Source organism: Melanotaenia boesemani, chromosome 10, assembly GCF_017639745.1.
Source record: "Melanotaenia boesemani isolate fMelBoe1 chromosome 10, fMelBoe1.pri, whole genome shotgun sequence".
Lineage (NCBI taxonomy): Eukaryota > Metazoa > Chordata > Actinopteri > Atheriniformes > Melanotaeniidae > Melanotaenia > Melanotaenia boesemani.
In genome coordinates this window covers 12,553,625-12,568,047 of record NC_055691.1, presented here as the reverse complement: position 1 = coordinate 12,568,047, position 14,423 = coordinate 12,553,625, and the positions used below count along the sequence as shown (strand labels likewise).

At 43.3% G+C, this 14,423-nt stretch overlaps 1 protein-coding gene across 1 annotated transcript in view; it reads right to left on the bottom strand.

Moving 5' to 3' along the window:
- Positions 1–8,605, bottom strand: part of LOC121646948 (cytochrome P450 2D15-like) — a 42,469-nt gene extending 33,864 nt beyond the window's left edge. Inside the window, exons 1-4 of the mRNA XM_041996089.1 lie at positions 8,304–8,605; positions 5,851–6,013; positions 1,111–1,263; positions 858–1,018 (exon numbers count right to left, since the gene is read on the bottom strand). Of these exons, the coding sequence (XP_041852023.1) occupies positions 858–1,018; positions 1,111–1,263; positions 5,851–6,013; positions 8,304–8,465 (639 nt within the window). The 5' untranslated portion in view covers positions 8,466–8,605. The remainder of the gene's footprint in view (positions 1–857; positions 1,019–1,110; positions 1,264–5,850; positions 6,014–8,303) is intronic.
- Positions 8,606–14,423: the final 5,818 nt, after the last annotated feature.

Here is a 14,423-nt window from a genome sequence, read left to right as displayed (position 1 = left end):
TTTAAGAGAGCTATCTGAAACACATATTTTAATACCCGACAACTTGCAGTCATTACAACATTGTACATAACGCTTATTATGAACAAGCAAGCTTGCATTAGCTACAATTAGCTTACACTCATCCATTGTCTATTTTGTATCTTCTCGACTTCGCCGGTTACCAAACTCTCCTTCACTTTTCCAAGTTACGCCTGCAGTCTTTGTTTTTTTTCTTTTGGACTGATTCAGACAAAAAGCTACAAACTGAGCAGGGGCTACCTTTTACAATCATGTTGATGTTCTCAATTGTTTTGTTGGTCTCACAGACAAATAACATCACAAGACATTCAAACCGCATTTTAAATGGTCTCCACCCATATTGAGAGACTCCTCAATTGTAAATGAAAATGATCAAAACTTAGCGGAGTCGAGCCAAGTCATGCTGAGTAGGTATGAGTTGAAAAAGGCCATCAGTAATCTTCTATTTCTAAAGCTGGATTTGTACGTGCAAGGTGTCTGCATACGGTAGGGCCACCGCAACTGGCGCTGGTGAAATGTGCTCTTGCACTTGAGGGTAGGGTTATGGCATCGTGTTGTAGTTTCTCTTCTCACCCAGTTTTTTTACAGCACAAATTCAGAGAGAAGCTCCAGAAATCCAGAAACACATAATCACAAACTAAGCAATCACAAGGGAGTACCTCTGCATAACTGCGCTGCAAGCAGTGGTGATCATCATGTCTGGAAGAGGTGCATGATGAGCCTCCGCGGACCTACGTGGCGCTTACAATACCATAACCGACCTTATGCAAATGCTGAGTATAAATCTAGTGTAAGCCTTGATGATCAGTTTTAGTATCTCTGATAGTGCTTTGACTCACCATAGCCCACGGTCCATTGGATATTCTAGTATTCTCAGTGAAGCACCGAACAATCGTTTTGATGGTGTCATCATCATACTCGTAGCGCTTACCAAACAGAACCTGGCAGATGATGTTAGAGGCTGCGTTATGGAACATGACCTGAGGACTCAGAGTTTTCCCTGCAAATGTTAAAACAGAGACTAAAGTATGACTCCAGAAAAATGACAAAAACAACATTACAGAAATATATACGGACCCACATGTGACATACCGATGCTGGTTTCTAGTGTTTTAGTGGTGTATTGAATCTCATCATGGATTCTGTCCTCCATCGACTTCTTTCCCAGACCAAAGTTCTTTAAAGTCATCAGAGCAAAGCGACGATGGTCCCTCCAACTGGAACCATAATCTACCGTGAGCAGTCCTGAAGCAACACAAAAAGCAAGAATGTAAACAATAATCTGATGTAACATGTCAAGATTTTACTGTTTTTAACCCTGACTTTTGGCATGTTGGTTAGACAACTGGGGATGGATCTGAGGGATGACTTTATGAACATTCAGTCAGTAGACTTCTTAATTGCAAGGCAGTCAGTTTATTTAAATTTATCTCAAGTGAACACTTAAGGTTCTCTGCCTATTATAGTAATCAAAATATTTTATTTCTGTCTTCATAGAGCACCTAAAACCCATTTACCGCAATCATTTTGGAGTTTTTATCACCACCATTTTACCTGCATGATTTCATTCACTTTAACCTTTATTAACATGAAATCAAAAGAACCTTACAGTGACATCAGCTAATTCTGTTTGGACACAAGTACTGAAGTACTGTGTCCAAACACTGGCCAGCAGCAAACCCCATTTTCAACCAGAGTTCGCTTCTTTGGTCAAAACCAGGAGACCCCCAATTTTCAATGAGACCAGAGTTCACTTCTTTGGTTCGATCCAGGAGACACTTGGTTTTCAACCGCACCAGAGTTCACTTATTTGGTCTGAGCCAGGACAACCCCAGTTTTCAACTGGACCAGAGTTTGCTTTTTTTGTCCAAACCAGGAAACCCCCGGTTTTCAACTGGACCAGAGTTCACTTCTTTGGGATGAACCAGGAGACACCTGGTTTTCAACTGGACCAGAGTTCGGTTTTTTTGTCCGAACCAGGAGACCCCCGGTTTTCAGCTGGACCAGAGTTCACTTCTTTGATCCAAACCAGGAGAACCCCGGTTTTCAGCTGGACCAGAGTTCAGTTCTTTGGTCCGAACCAGGAGGCACCTGGTTTTCAACTGGACCAGAGTTCGCTCCTTTGGTCCGACCCAGGAGACACCTGGTTTTCAACTGGACCAGAGTTCGTTTCTTTGGTCCGAACCAGGAGACCCCCGGTTTTCAACTGGACCAGAGTTTGCTTTTTTTGTCTGAACCAGGAGACCCCCGGTTTTCAACGGGACCAGAGTTTGTTTCTTTGGTCCGAACCAGGAGACACCTGGTTTTCAACTGGACCAGAGTTCGCTTCTTTGGTCTGAACCAGGAGACACCTGGTTTTCAACCGGACCAAAATTCGCTTCTTTTATCCGAACCAGGAGACTGCTGGTTTTCAACTGGACCAGAGTTTGCTTTTTTGTCTGAACCAGGAGACCCCCGGTTTTCAACGGGACCAGAGTTCGTTTCTTTGGTCCGAACCAGGAGACACTTGGTTTTCAACTGGACCAGAGTTCGCTTCTTTGAGCTGAACCAGGAGACACCTGGTTTTCAAATGGACCAGAGTTTGTTTCTTTGTTACACAGAGTCCAAATGCATGATCAAATTGCTCCACACAGACCAGATTATTCATGGAAGTGGACCAGGGTTTGTTGAGAGCAGCCCAAACAGCAACAGTGTGAATGCATCCTAAGCCAGCAGTGAGTCCCAGAAAGGTGGTGCAACATCATCTGCTTTTAAACATCACTAAAACCAAAGAAGTTGTGGGTTTCTGGATAGCCAAAAGGAGCAAAGGGGGTCCATTGGCTATCATGCTGGAAGGAGTGGAAGGTTGGGTCTCATTAAGTTCCTGAGTGTTCAAATTACAGAGGACTAGACAGTGAACACCTCCATCCAAGTGAAGAAAGCTCAACTTCCTGAGAAGTATAAGACCTCAGAGAGAGTATTCTCTGCTAGGCTTCCCTGTGTTATATGGGTTCTATGGAGGAGAACAGCAGGAACCTGGCCCAGGTAGTGAAAACAACACAAAGGATCACAGGGGTCATACTGCCACCCCTGGACACTGGTCATGCCAATCAGCTGCAAGGAAGGCGAGGACAGTCAGTGCTGATGTAACTCAGGACATTTTCTGTTTGTTCCCCAGTCATCTAGGAGGAGATGCCTCACTTTAAAAACATGCATTAAACAGTTAAAGATCAGCTTTCTTCCTGTTGTGTGTAGCTCAACTCATCCAGGAGATAATGTACATGAGCAACTAATGGAAGGCCAAAGAAAAGAGAGAAAGAAAAAAATAGCAATTATCATGATAATAATAGTAATGGTTACAGTAAAAACAATGATAACAACTGCTACCACCAGCACTACAACTACTTTTCAGATTACCACCATCATCATTGCCAGCAACACAGTGACCTTTTTTTTTAAAAAAAAAAAAAAGAAAAAAAAGAACTTTATTTAACCAGATAAATAAACCCACTGAGATTAAGATCTCTTTTACAAGGGTGACCTGGCCAAGAGGTCAGCACCACATGTCGTAAGAGCAGTTACATAGAGGTGATAGCATTACTTAAAACATACAAAAACATACAAATTTGGGGGTGCAGTAGTATTTTCAAATGCAGACGCTGTGACACAACAACAAACAATTTAAGATTTAAAACACAGGCACTGTTTAGTGGTCTCACGCTGTCTATCCCTCAGGATAGATTGGAAGGCTCCAAGTGGAATCAGTTCAGAGAGTTTCAGTTCAGTCAGTAAAGTATTCCATGCACGGGGAGCAGCAAAGCTGAAAGCTCTTTTTCCAAATTCTGTCCTTACTCTAGGAACAGATAAAACAAGTGAAGTGCAAGAAAGCAAGGCATAGCAACGGCTTGTTGTCTGCAATAAAGTGCACAAGTAAGGGGTAATAATACTGATAATAATAAATATGTTAAGTCTTTAAAGCCTGAGCTATGGCACAATGGGCAGAAAAATTATTTTTTTGGCTCTTTAACAAAACGTAAACAAACAGAAACACATTTGCATTTATGTACCATTCATTACTGTGATGAGTCAGAATTATTGTAGAGTAGGTGGAGGTTAGTGTAGATGGAGGATTGTGACCTTGTCGCTTTGGGGGTTGGATATTGGTAGGGGGGGGGGTCCTTATGGCTGCGGACCCTTGGTGGTTTCCCGTGGTGGGGATCTGGGCTGCTCTGCTTTGGGAGTGGGTCTGTATATGACCCTGTGGGACTGAGGGGGGTCTGCGGTTGGGGTTGCTATGTGGCGGCGGGGCGTGGCCACTGGTGGGGCCTGGGTCGGTGGGCATTGGCCCTGGGCTGGGTGGCTGGGCTATTCTGGGGCGGGCTGGGGGGTTTGGGCTCTAGTGTCTGGAGATGGCCCATTCTATTAAGGGTGGAGGTGACGGTTGGTGCCGGGGGATCTGGGGCTGCCTGGATATGATGCCACGGGGTGGGTTGGTGCATGTCCTCGTGTCTGGTTGCCACCCCGGGACCCAGGGTATGGTCCAGGGGCAGGAAGCGTGTAGGGAGACTATCCTAATGCCTCTGGGCTCTTGGGGCTCAGGGTCCTTTGCTCTGGCCACCCTGGAAGGCTGGTACCTGGTGGGGTCAGCGGCTGCCGATTCTGGCTCACTGGGGCCTGTGCCCCGTGACCCCAGGGGCTCTGGCTGGGGCCATCCTTTGCCGCCCTCTGGGTGGGGTGGCTTGGGTTTGTGCTTGGGTTTGTGCTCCAGGATTGCTGCTGATGGCCCTGGTCACTGGGCTAGGCTAGTCTGCCTCTAGCCTCTGTAGAGGCGTGGTCACATTTGCAGGATCACACTCATCTCTGATCACTCTTCATTCCTCATCCTCTGCATGCTGACGAAGCGGCAGCGTCCGCCTGTAAAATGTGAAGCCGATGCGGAAGTGCAAACAAATTGCAGTTCACCCCTCATCCTCTAGGGGCTGTCTCCAAAACAGAGCAAATCCCCATAGACTCCCATGTTAAAAGGTCCAACCTCACAGCAAAAATAAACATGATTAAAGCCTAGTACAATCCATTTTAGGATTAATAGGTCAAGTTTACCTTCATGACAAGTGTGTGGAGGGTAAATTTTTTTCTAACTCATCCATTTGAATGTTATTTAATCTTGAAATTCTGCATAATTAGGGGTGTGTCCTTTTGTCCGTTTGCTTTTTTCTTTTAGAAAACCAGAAGTCATTTTGTTGTTGGGAACTGAAATGATAAAGCTCCATCATCCTTTTCCTTCCTCTCTCCACTCATGGATTTTGTTGTCATGTTTGATTTACAAAAAAAACAAAAAAAAAAAACCCAAAAAAAACAACAACAACAACAACAAAACAAACTCAAATTTAGGAATAAAGTTCGACACAAATGAAAAGTTTACAACTTCTCAGTGGGACCAGATCAAGTGAAGATCAACTTCAGCAGGAGTTTGCTAGAAAGACTCTACAAGTGCAGCAACAGTTCTGTTTGCTTGGCTAAAAGTTGCCGCTGATGACTCAGAATCTCTTCTTCTTTATGAGCATTGATAAAAGCGATGTATCATGCTCCTAATGCTGTTAATGTCAGTTTTTTAGTGATGTAGGGAGACCTACAAATATAATGAGTAAAAGGTTCAGTTCTATATCTTTTCAGCATGCTGCAGCATGTTTTGTGACCATATAAGTAAAACAGGTTTTCTTTGTTTTCTCTGTTATTCATAAATTATAATGGCATTAAAAACTGCAACTTAATTTAATCTTTCTTTGGGCTAATACTCCTTCAGACATGGACTCTTTTTTTGAGCATGGGTTTCATGTGACAGGTGGTTTCTACCTTTTTTCTGGGTGACATCGCTGAACAACACGTCCTGGGGTCGTCCAGCGTAATCAGCCGCCCTGATCACCATGGCCTCCTTCATGGCCTTCAGCCCGTTGATGACTACATTGGGTCTGGGACCAATGAACAGACTGTAGACGTTTCCATAGGACTGTCTCAGCTGGGAGAGAATGAAAGAAGGAGTCAGAATCTTACATGCATGTCTTACATTTTTAAATGAACGTTACCTTTTAAAGACCCAGGACATTTTTGCCCTTTAGGCACAGAAAGTTTATTTGTAACACAATTTAGTTATAGACTGATTCAAAGTGCTTTACAAAGGCTTAAAAGAAACATGTTCTTGGCCCTCTTCCGTCTTCAAGAGACAGTGGTGTAGCTTCCGGTTGGCTTTTCTTTGTCTCTGTCTCCTTTTAATGCGTAAATACTCTGATTCTCTGCTGCAGATGGGCACCAGACTGCTGAGGCTGTAGTTCTTCCTAACATACAGTATTATTATTCATCATGCCTTCAGAAGGCTGGACAAAGAATTTCTGATGTTATCCTACTGTCTGCTGCCAGGACGTCAGTAATATAATGTTTTCTCCTTGTGGGCTGTGGCGTGGACAAATACTCCGGCTAACCTAGGCTGCAGCCTAGGCATCCCCTACTCACGTGGGCCCCTGGCCTGAAGAGCTTTAACCTTCACCACAACTGGCCCACTACGAACATTGCCCAAAAAAACAAAACAAAACAAACAAACAAAAAAAACTTAATGGGCTGAATGTACCCGGATCCCGATGACTAGATCCTGTAAAAAATAAAAATGAATAGGTCCAATTGCCAACCTAAATGCACCAGAACAATATGACTGATAAGCGAAACAAAAAAAGTGCAACATCTGAAACAACTTTGTGATCACGATCCACTCAAGAAAATCCCTAAACTGACCTGACTTTTAAGGCCGAATCTACATCTAGTCATCAACACAAAGATTCACAGCAGGAGGACTCTCTGCTAACAGCTAATGTTGTAGCCGCTCAAACAACTGCAACACACAGCAAAGACTTCAACCAGGATGGGGGCCACCATGCCTCACAACAATCTCACTCAGGTCAGGGGTCTGGACTGACCCCATGAAACATTGCTAGGTTGTGCCACCGTCACTCCCAAAGTTACCCTCGGGACCCATGACCATCTTAATCCACCAGGTGGATGATGACCTGCAGGACTGGTTGGATACGCTCCAAATGTGAGGACAGATCATTCTGTTCTGACAATAAGTCATGCAGAGACTTTCTGGTTAACCTGTACCGTTAGATGTTTAACCGTGTCCTGGTTCAGTCCGTTCCATGTCTCCAGACAGGCATCTTTATATTTGTGGGTACAGCAGGGTTGACTCAATAACTTTGGACCTCAGGGTTCTTTGTACTCAACACGTGCACATCAGCAATCAAGTCTTAAAACCGCATTTTTCTTTTTGCTGTTTAATGTTAAAAACTAAAATTACACAAAAAGGAACTTAAATCTAAACTTTCTATAAAACCAAATGAAACATGATGTATGTCAAAGGATGTGGTTCTAGATGCAGCGGATTCTACTTTATAGATGATTTAGTCATCTCAGTCCATGATTTAGTATCAGTCACTAATTAAACTCTCCCTTCTACTGAAGCACAGACCCGTATCAGCACAAAAAAAATAAATAAGTCACATCACAAAACCACATAGTAATGGGAGAATGGCTACAACAGAAGTTGGAGGAAGCTGGAGCCTATCCCGGCAATTAGCAGGTGAGAGGCAGGTACACCTGGACTTGTATACCTGGACAGGCTGCCAGTCCTGTGATGGACTGGACTGGACCTGCCAACACAGACTAATAACCACTCACTCCTATGGAGAATTTAGAGAGACCAGTTAACCTAACAGGTCTTTGGATGGTGGGAGGAAGCCTGCTAACTCTACACAGAAAGACCACTGTTCCACTCTCCCCCAGCCGAGGATCAAACCAGTGACCTTCTTGCTGTGAGGCTGCGGTGCAACCACCATGCAGCCCAATACTGATTAAGTTTAGCTTTATTTATACTGCATCAATTTACAACAAAATCATCTCAAGACACTTTGCAGACATGATCAATTCAAGCTGATTCATTGTGTCCATTAAAACACATCAGTCCAATTTATAATAACCGTGTTTACATAAACCAGCTCATCAAAAAGACAGCATTTCCATGGAAACCAACAGATTAGATCAGAGCAATTCAGTCCTCCATCCTGATTTTCCCAACAAAATGGTGGAGAAGAAAACCCCCATCAGAACCAGAACCAGGAAGAAAACCTCAAACAAACCAGGACTAGGACAGATTGCATGCCTGGACCGGTTGGGGTGGACAGGACAGGGGGGGCCAACAAGCAGCAGAACTTTTATGGAGGGAGACCTGCCGACAGAAAGATTCAAAGAGCAGCAGTTCTTACCCTCTCAAAGTCCTTCAAAGGGTTCTCCAGGTGCAGGTGCAATATGTTCCCCAGTATGGGCAGGATGGGGGGTCCTGGTGGGAAGTTCTTGGGTCGGTGAGACTTGACGTGGACCACGATTAAGCAAACACAGAGCCATATCAGAAGTACTGTGATAAACATGATGCTATGTTTGGGCTGAGACCAGCTGTAGGATTTCAGTAAAGATAGAGACTGAGATCAGCTGTTAGCTCCGCATCCGGCAGCTTACGATGTTCTGTAGTTGAACCTGACTCCGAGGCAGAGAGGTGAGACCCAAAGATTTTCCTTCCTCCACCTTCACTCTTTTATTCACAGTTGCTGCCAGAAAGGTAGCGCCTTAAAGAAGGTGCTGGGCTCTGATTGGTGATACTTTACCCTGCTGTAGACATGCAGCCACCCTCTGGTTGAATCCTCTCGGGCTTCAATAAGTCTGACATAAAATCTCCTGGAGCAGCTTCTCTATAAACTTGGTTAAACATAGAGAGAGGCAGCAGATTCCTCATCAGGTTATCTTTAGTTTCTTGATCAACTCCAGTCCATTTATACTGTAACCTACATAAATCTAAAATATCAGTGCAGGGTGATTCTGCTGTTCCTCTTAAGCCTGGTACACACATAACAATTTTTTTTAATCTTGTGAGATTTTTTATCTGGTCGAGACCTCACACGTGAAGATAAAAAATCAGTTTTGATCATACTGTGTGTGGTGTGCTCCGAAAATGTAATCACAGAACAACACACACAGAGTGCTACACTGGCAGAGGAGCTAAACTGCTTCTTTGCCCGGTTCGAATCTCAGCAGCATGCATCTGCTCCAACCATGCCCCCACCCCCACCCACACCCACACCCCCATCTGGCTCCCGCACCACCCCACTCACCATCCAGGAGCACGATGTCAGACGGGTGCTCCTGGCAGTGAACACTAGGAAGGCTACTGGCCCAGACGAAGTACCGGCAAAGTACTCAGAGCGTGCGCCCACCAGCTCGCCTCCCCACCTTTACCAGCATCTTCAACCTCTCCCTGGATCAGGCAGTCATCCCACACTGCCTCAAATCTTCCATAACAGTCCCGGTGCCGAAGAAGTCTCCCATCACCAGCCTGAACGATTACCGACCGGTGGCCCTCACTCCGGTAATCATGAAGTGCTTTGAGAGACTTGTTCTTCAGCACATCAAGGACTATCTCCCCCCAGACTACGACTCTCACCAGTTTGCATACCGCGCAAACAGATCCACTGAGGACGCCATAGCAGTAGCTCTTCACTCTGCGCTGAACCACCTGGAGCAGCAGCAGAGCTACGTCCGGATGCTCTTTGTGGATTACAGTTCTGCGTTCAACACAATAATCCCGGACAGATTATGCACAAAACTGGACACTGTTGGCCTCCCCCCTCTCACATGTGCCTGGATAAAGGACTTTCTAACAGACCGACCCCAGACTGTGAGACTAGGTCCCCACCTCTCCACCCGCACGCTGAGCATCGGCTCCCCAAAGGGCTGTGTGCTGAGCCCCCTCCTGTACTGCCTCTACACCCACGACTGCAGGCCGGCCCACAATGACAACCTCATCGTCAAGTTCGCTGACGACACAACAGTGGTCGGACTCATCTCCGGGGGTGATGAGGCTGCCTACAGGGAGGAGATCCTGAAGCTGGCTGCTTGGTGTTCTGAGAACAACCTCGCTCTCAACACCAAGAAAACCAGGGAGATTATCATTGACTTCAGGAGGTTCAGCACAGACCCAGCCCCCCTCTACATAAACGGCGAGTGTGTGGAGAGGGTCCACACCATCAGGTTTCTTGGCGTCATCATCTCGGCCGACATCTCCTGGTCAGAGAATATCACGTCAATCACCAAGAAGGCTCAGCAGCGGCTACACTTCCTGAGAGTCCTCAGGAAGCACAAACTAAACTCCAACCTGCTGCTGACCTTCTACCGCTCATCCATTGAGAGCCTGCTGACATACTGCATCACAGTATGGTACGGCAGCTGCACTGTAGCAGACAGGGAGAGGCTACAGAGAGTTGTAAAGACAGCACAGAAGATCATTGGCTGCCCTCTCCCCTCCCTGATGGATATTTACACCTCCCGCTGCCTCAGCAGGGCCAGAAACATCATAAATGACAGCTCCCACCCTGGCTCTGATCTGTTTGCCCTGCTGCCCTCTGGGAGGCGCTACAGGTGCATCAGGACTAAAACAAACAGACTCAAAAACAGTTTCTTTCCAAAAGCAATAACTGCCCTGAACTCCTGTAGGACTTCAAATGTGAAATACTTGGGACACTAACGACATATGTGCAATACATTCTGTTATGTGACATGTACAACATATCATGATACGTGCAAGAATACTTTGAATGTGCAATATATTTTCTGACTTGAATATGCTTCAGTGTAATTTATATATTTTCAGCTCGAACACTATACACATGTATAGTATACAGGTATATACATCATACTTATATCTGCAAATAACTCAAGTGTGCACATCTGTTTATTTCTGTAAATATTTTATACCTTAGATCTTTTATTTATTTATTTATCTTCTATACTGCTCTCTTTGCACTGACATTGGGGATGGCTTAATCTCATTGTATATGTGTATAATGACAATAAAAGGCATTCTATTCTATTCTTCTAAAACTGGAGAATGATATACTCTTTGTTATTCAGCTTTTCATTATAATGGGAAAATATCATATAAACAAAATGAAATGTGCCAAAAGAAAACCAAAATTTTCTGTTTTTCTTAGTGACATTAATCTATATATTAAATCTATCAGCAACCTACAAAATAAAAAGGCTGAAAGAACACTCTATATCTTTGAAAAATACAACATTAGCAACTAAGCCTGGCTCCTCCTATTATATATTATACATTATACCTCATACTTTAGATACATTCGTGTGGCATATTCTCATGTTTCAGTCATTCTTCCCCTGGCACTTTGTTCCACTTTGTTCCTCTTTGTAATGTTCATATTTGTGCAAAATATAAATAAGGCACTATGAAAAAACAAAACAAAACAAAACAAAAAACGTCGGCATTCCTCAGAAATCGGCTCTGAAATATCCAAGGTCAGGAAGAGGCAAAAATCAGGACATAAACAGCCCAAAAATCATTATGTGTGTACCAGGCTTAAGTGTCCGATAAGAGGCCACATCACGCGCCGCACGATGAGTGTTTGATGGAGAAGGAAAGAAAGGAGCAGAAGCCAACGTGAAGTGATTTAATTTTAAATGGAATTAAAAAATATTTTAACAACTTCAAGTGCGGAAAAAAGCTACAGTTCCTGCTTTCTTGGGTTTGGGTTAGATATTAGTGATCAGTGATTTCTGACATTACATTTCTATTATACGCTCCTCTTCAGTGGCAGCTGGCCAATCGAGGGTGCTAGGGCGCCGCCCCACCACTCACCACTCCCCACACACAAAAAAAAAATTAAATAAAATACTTCGAAATATATGTATATCTTTTTTAGATGAGCAAGATAAATAATATATAATTAGCGAGTAAATTTGTTGTGTTCATCTACGTTGTTTAAAGTTACTGATTGGTCACGTGTTTCTTCCCCCGGCGCTAAAATCTTTCGCCAGTAGGGGTTGTCGCAGCAATAGGGTCTAGTCCAGACCATGGTCCGGACCACTGTAATGAGTAGTCCCTGCCACTAGGGGGCGATAATATCCATGGTCTGGACCACTGTATGAGTGGTCCCTGCTACTAGGGAGTACTACACCAGTGGTCCGGACCACTGTAATGAGTGGTCCTTGTCACTATGGGGCAACTAGATGAGTGGTCCTTACTGTGGTCCTTAGACTCATCACCACAGAAGTACTCAATAGATTTTGATTCAGTGAAATATTTCTTATGCCTTAACCACACATGGATTACTCAGCTTTTTAAAAAAAAATGACCATATATTTCTTTTTAGATGGTACCATTTGCATTCTTTAATATACTTATGGAACTGATTGGCTTTAATTTAGACCTATTATTTATTATGATTTTATTTGGTTTTAGTCATAGCAGTTTAGTCTCCTGTTGTTTTTAAATGGATAAACTATGTGTTCTTTCTGCCATTTGTGGGTGATGAAATGAAGGTGTGCAGGCACATTACTCACTGTATGTTATAAATGGACCTAAACTAAATCAATGCTCCCTGCGATGGATCACCACTATGGTGGTCTGTTTACAATGCTGTTTATTAGTCACCTGACATTTTTGTGAATAATATTTATTTAAAGAATAACTTAAACATCATTCAATTAATTCCTACAACTGCACAACACTTCAGCATTTCCTCCTGGAGCTATTATTATTGTCATGCTGCTACTTATCTTGTAAATAGAGTTTACTAGTTTGGTTTAAGAGTATGTCCTCCCTACATGTCACCACCACCCTGACTCCTACCTGCATTATAAAATGTAGTGAATTTTAAAGGTTTCCAACCATTTCCAGGGGGTACTGAAAATTACTCACAGCCCTAACATACACTGATCTGACTCTACACCGAGCATTTGCCCTAAAAAGCAGACACATACACCATAACAGTTTTTTACACAAAACATTTTTTAATATATTTATGCATCCAGCGCTGTTCCGAGGATTTTTTCTGCCTGGTACCTGGTTATCCCCTCAAATGTCATGAGGATGTCGATTGTGACCTGTTTATTTTTGAGAAAAAGATTTGAAAGATTGAGGTACCTTGATAAATACTTAAAGATGCAAACATAAAAATGGTACCAACATATGTTGTGATTAGAGAAAGATTAAATACATTTGTACTAAAAAAAACCTACTAAACCTTACTAAAATAAGGCCTACCTCTGGAACCATGACATCAATGATGTAATCCACAATCCGCAGATCATTGTAGTCCAACTTTAACGTGGTTTTGATTCTGTCAATTAGTTCTTCCATCTACAAGATAAAGACAAAAGCTCTTTGGTACATACTGCACCAGTTACAGTCTTCACACTGGTCTGGAAAAATTACCACCTACATTATAATTTCATACTTACATGTTTTTCGCTAAAAGTTAATGGCCTGCCATTCAGAATTTGCTTTAGTGCGATGTTCTGCCCAGGATTCTCCCACAAAAACATTCTCTGAGACTTTCTCTTCCCACTGTCCAACAGGTCTTTCAGAGTCTGTACATTAAGAAAAAGATGTTTGAAACTGCAACCTAATTTACCATATGTCCAAACTGACCTGCCCTGTCATAGGCTGCTGCAAAATAAAGTGAGGGCTCTAGGGTGCTTCTTAAATCTCTTGACCTCAATATTATTCAGCAATATACAAAGAAGATCTCCAATATTTCAGTTTTGGTAGATATCAGAAGATATTTCTTCTTTCTAGGGGGAGAAGGGAGAGAAGCTTTTTGTGAATGAGAATATAGTGTCTGATCTTTAACTCCCATCATTCAAACTGTTATTACTGTTAAAGGGGAAATACGCTGTACTAGAAGCAAGGATATGTAAACTTGGCCAGGGCCATTTGAGTTGTTTCTGTTTTCACTATATGTAAAAGAGTAAAGATAATAAGATGATAATAAATGGGTTCATCAGACCAATAACCATGCATCATTTTTTTCCTACCATCATTCAGAGTCTCTGTAAATGACCTGCCAGGGTATGTTAACTTATGAGTGAAACTGTAAAAACTAAATACATAAATGTTACAGACCTTGATTCGCTCCTGTGAGATCAGGCCTTGGACTCCATCTTTGTGCAGGCAGTTCATAGTACTGCAAAGTGATATATGTAAAAAAAAAAAAAACAGAATATAAGCCCAATGGTAAAAGGTCTGTACTTACATATATATATACACATAAAGTATGTCACATTCACCTATTCACACAAACATTCACACACTGATGGTGGAAGCTGACATGCAAGGTGCTCAGCCACGACCCATCAGGAGCAATTGAGGGTTCGGTGTCTGGCTCAGGGACACCTCAACATGGACTCTCCGGGCCGAGATCGAGCCGGTGACCCTTGGGTTACAGGACAACCACTCTACCCACAGAGCCATGCCGCCCCCCCTAGTATCTGAAGATAGAGTTACAGGTCGACCTTCAAACTGAAAAACATATTTA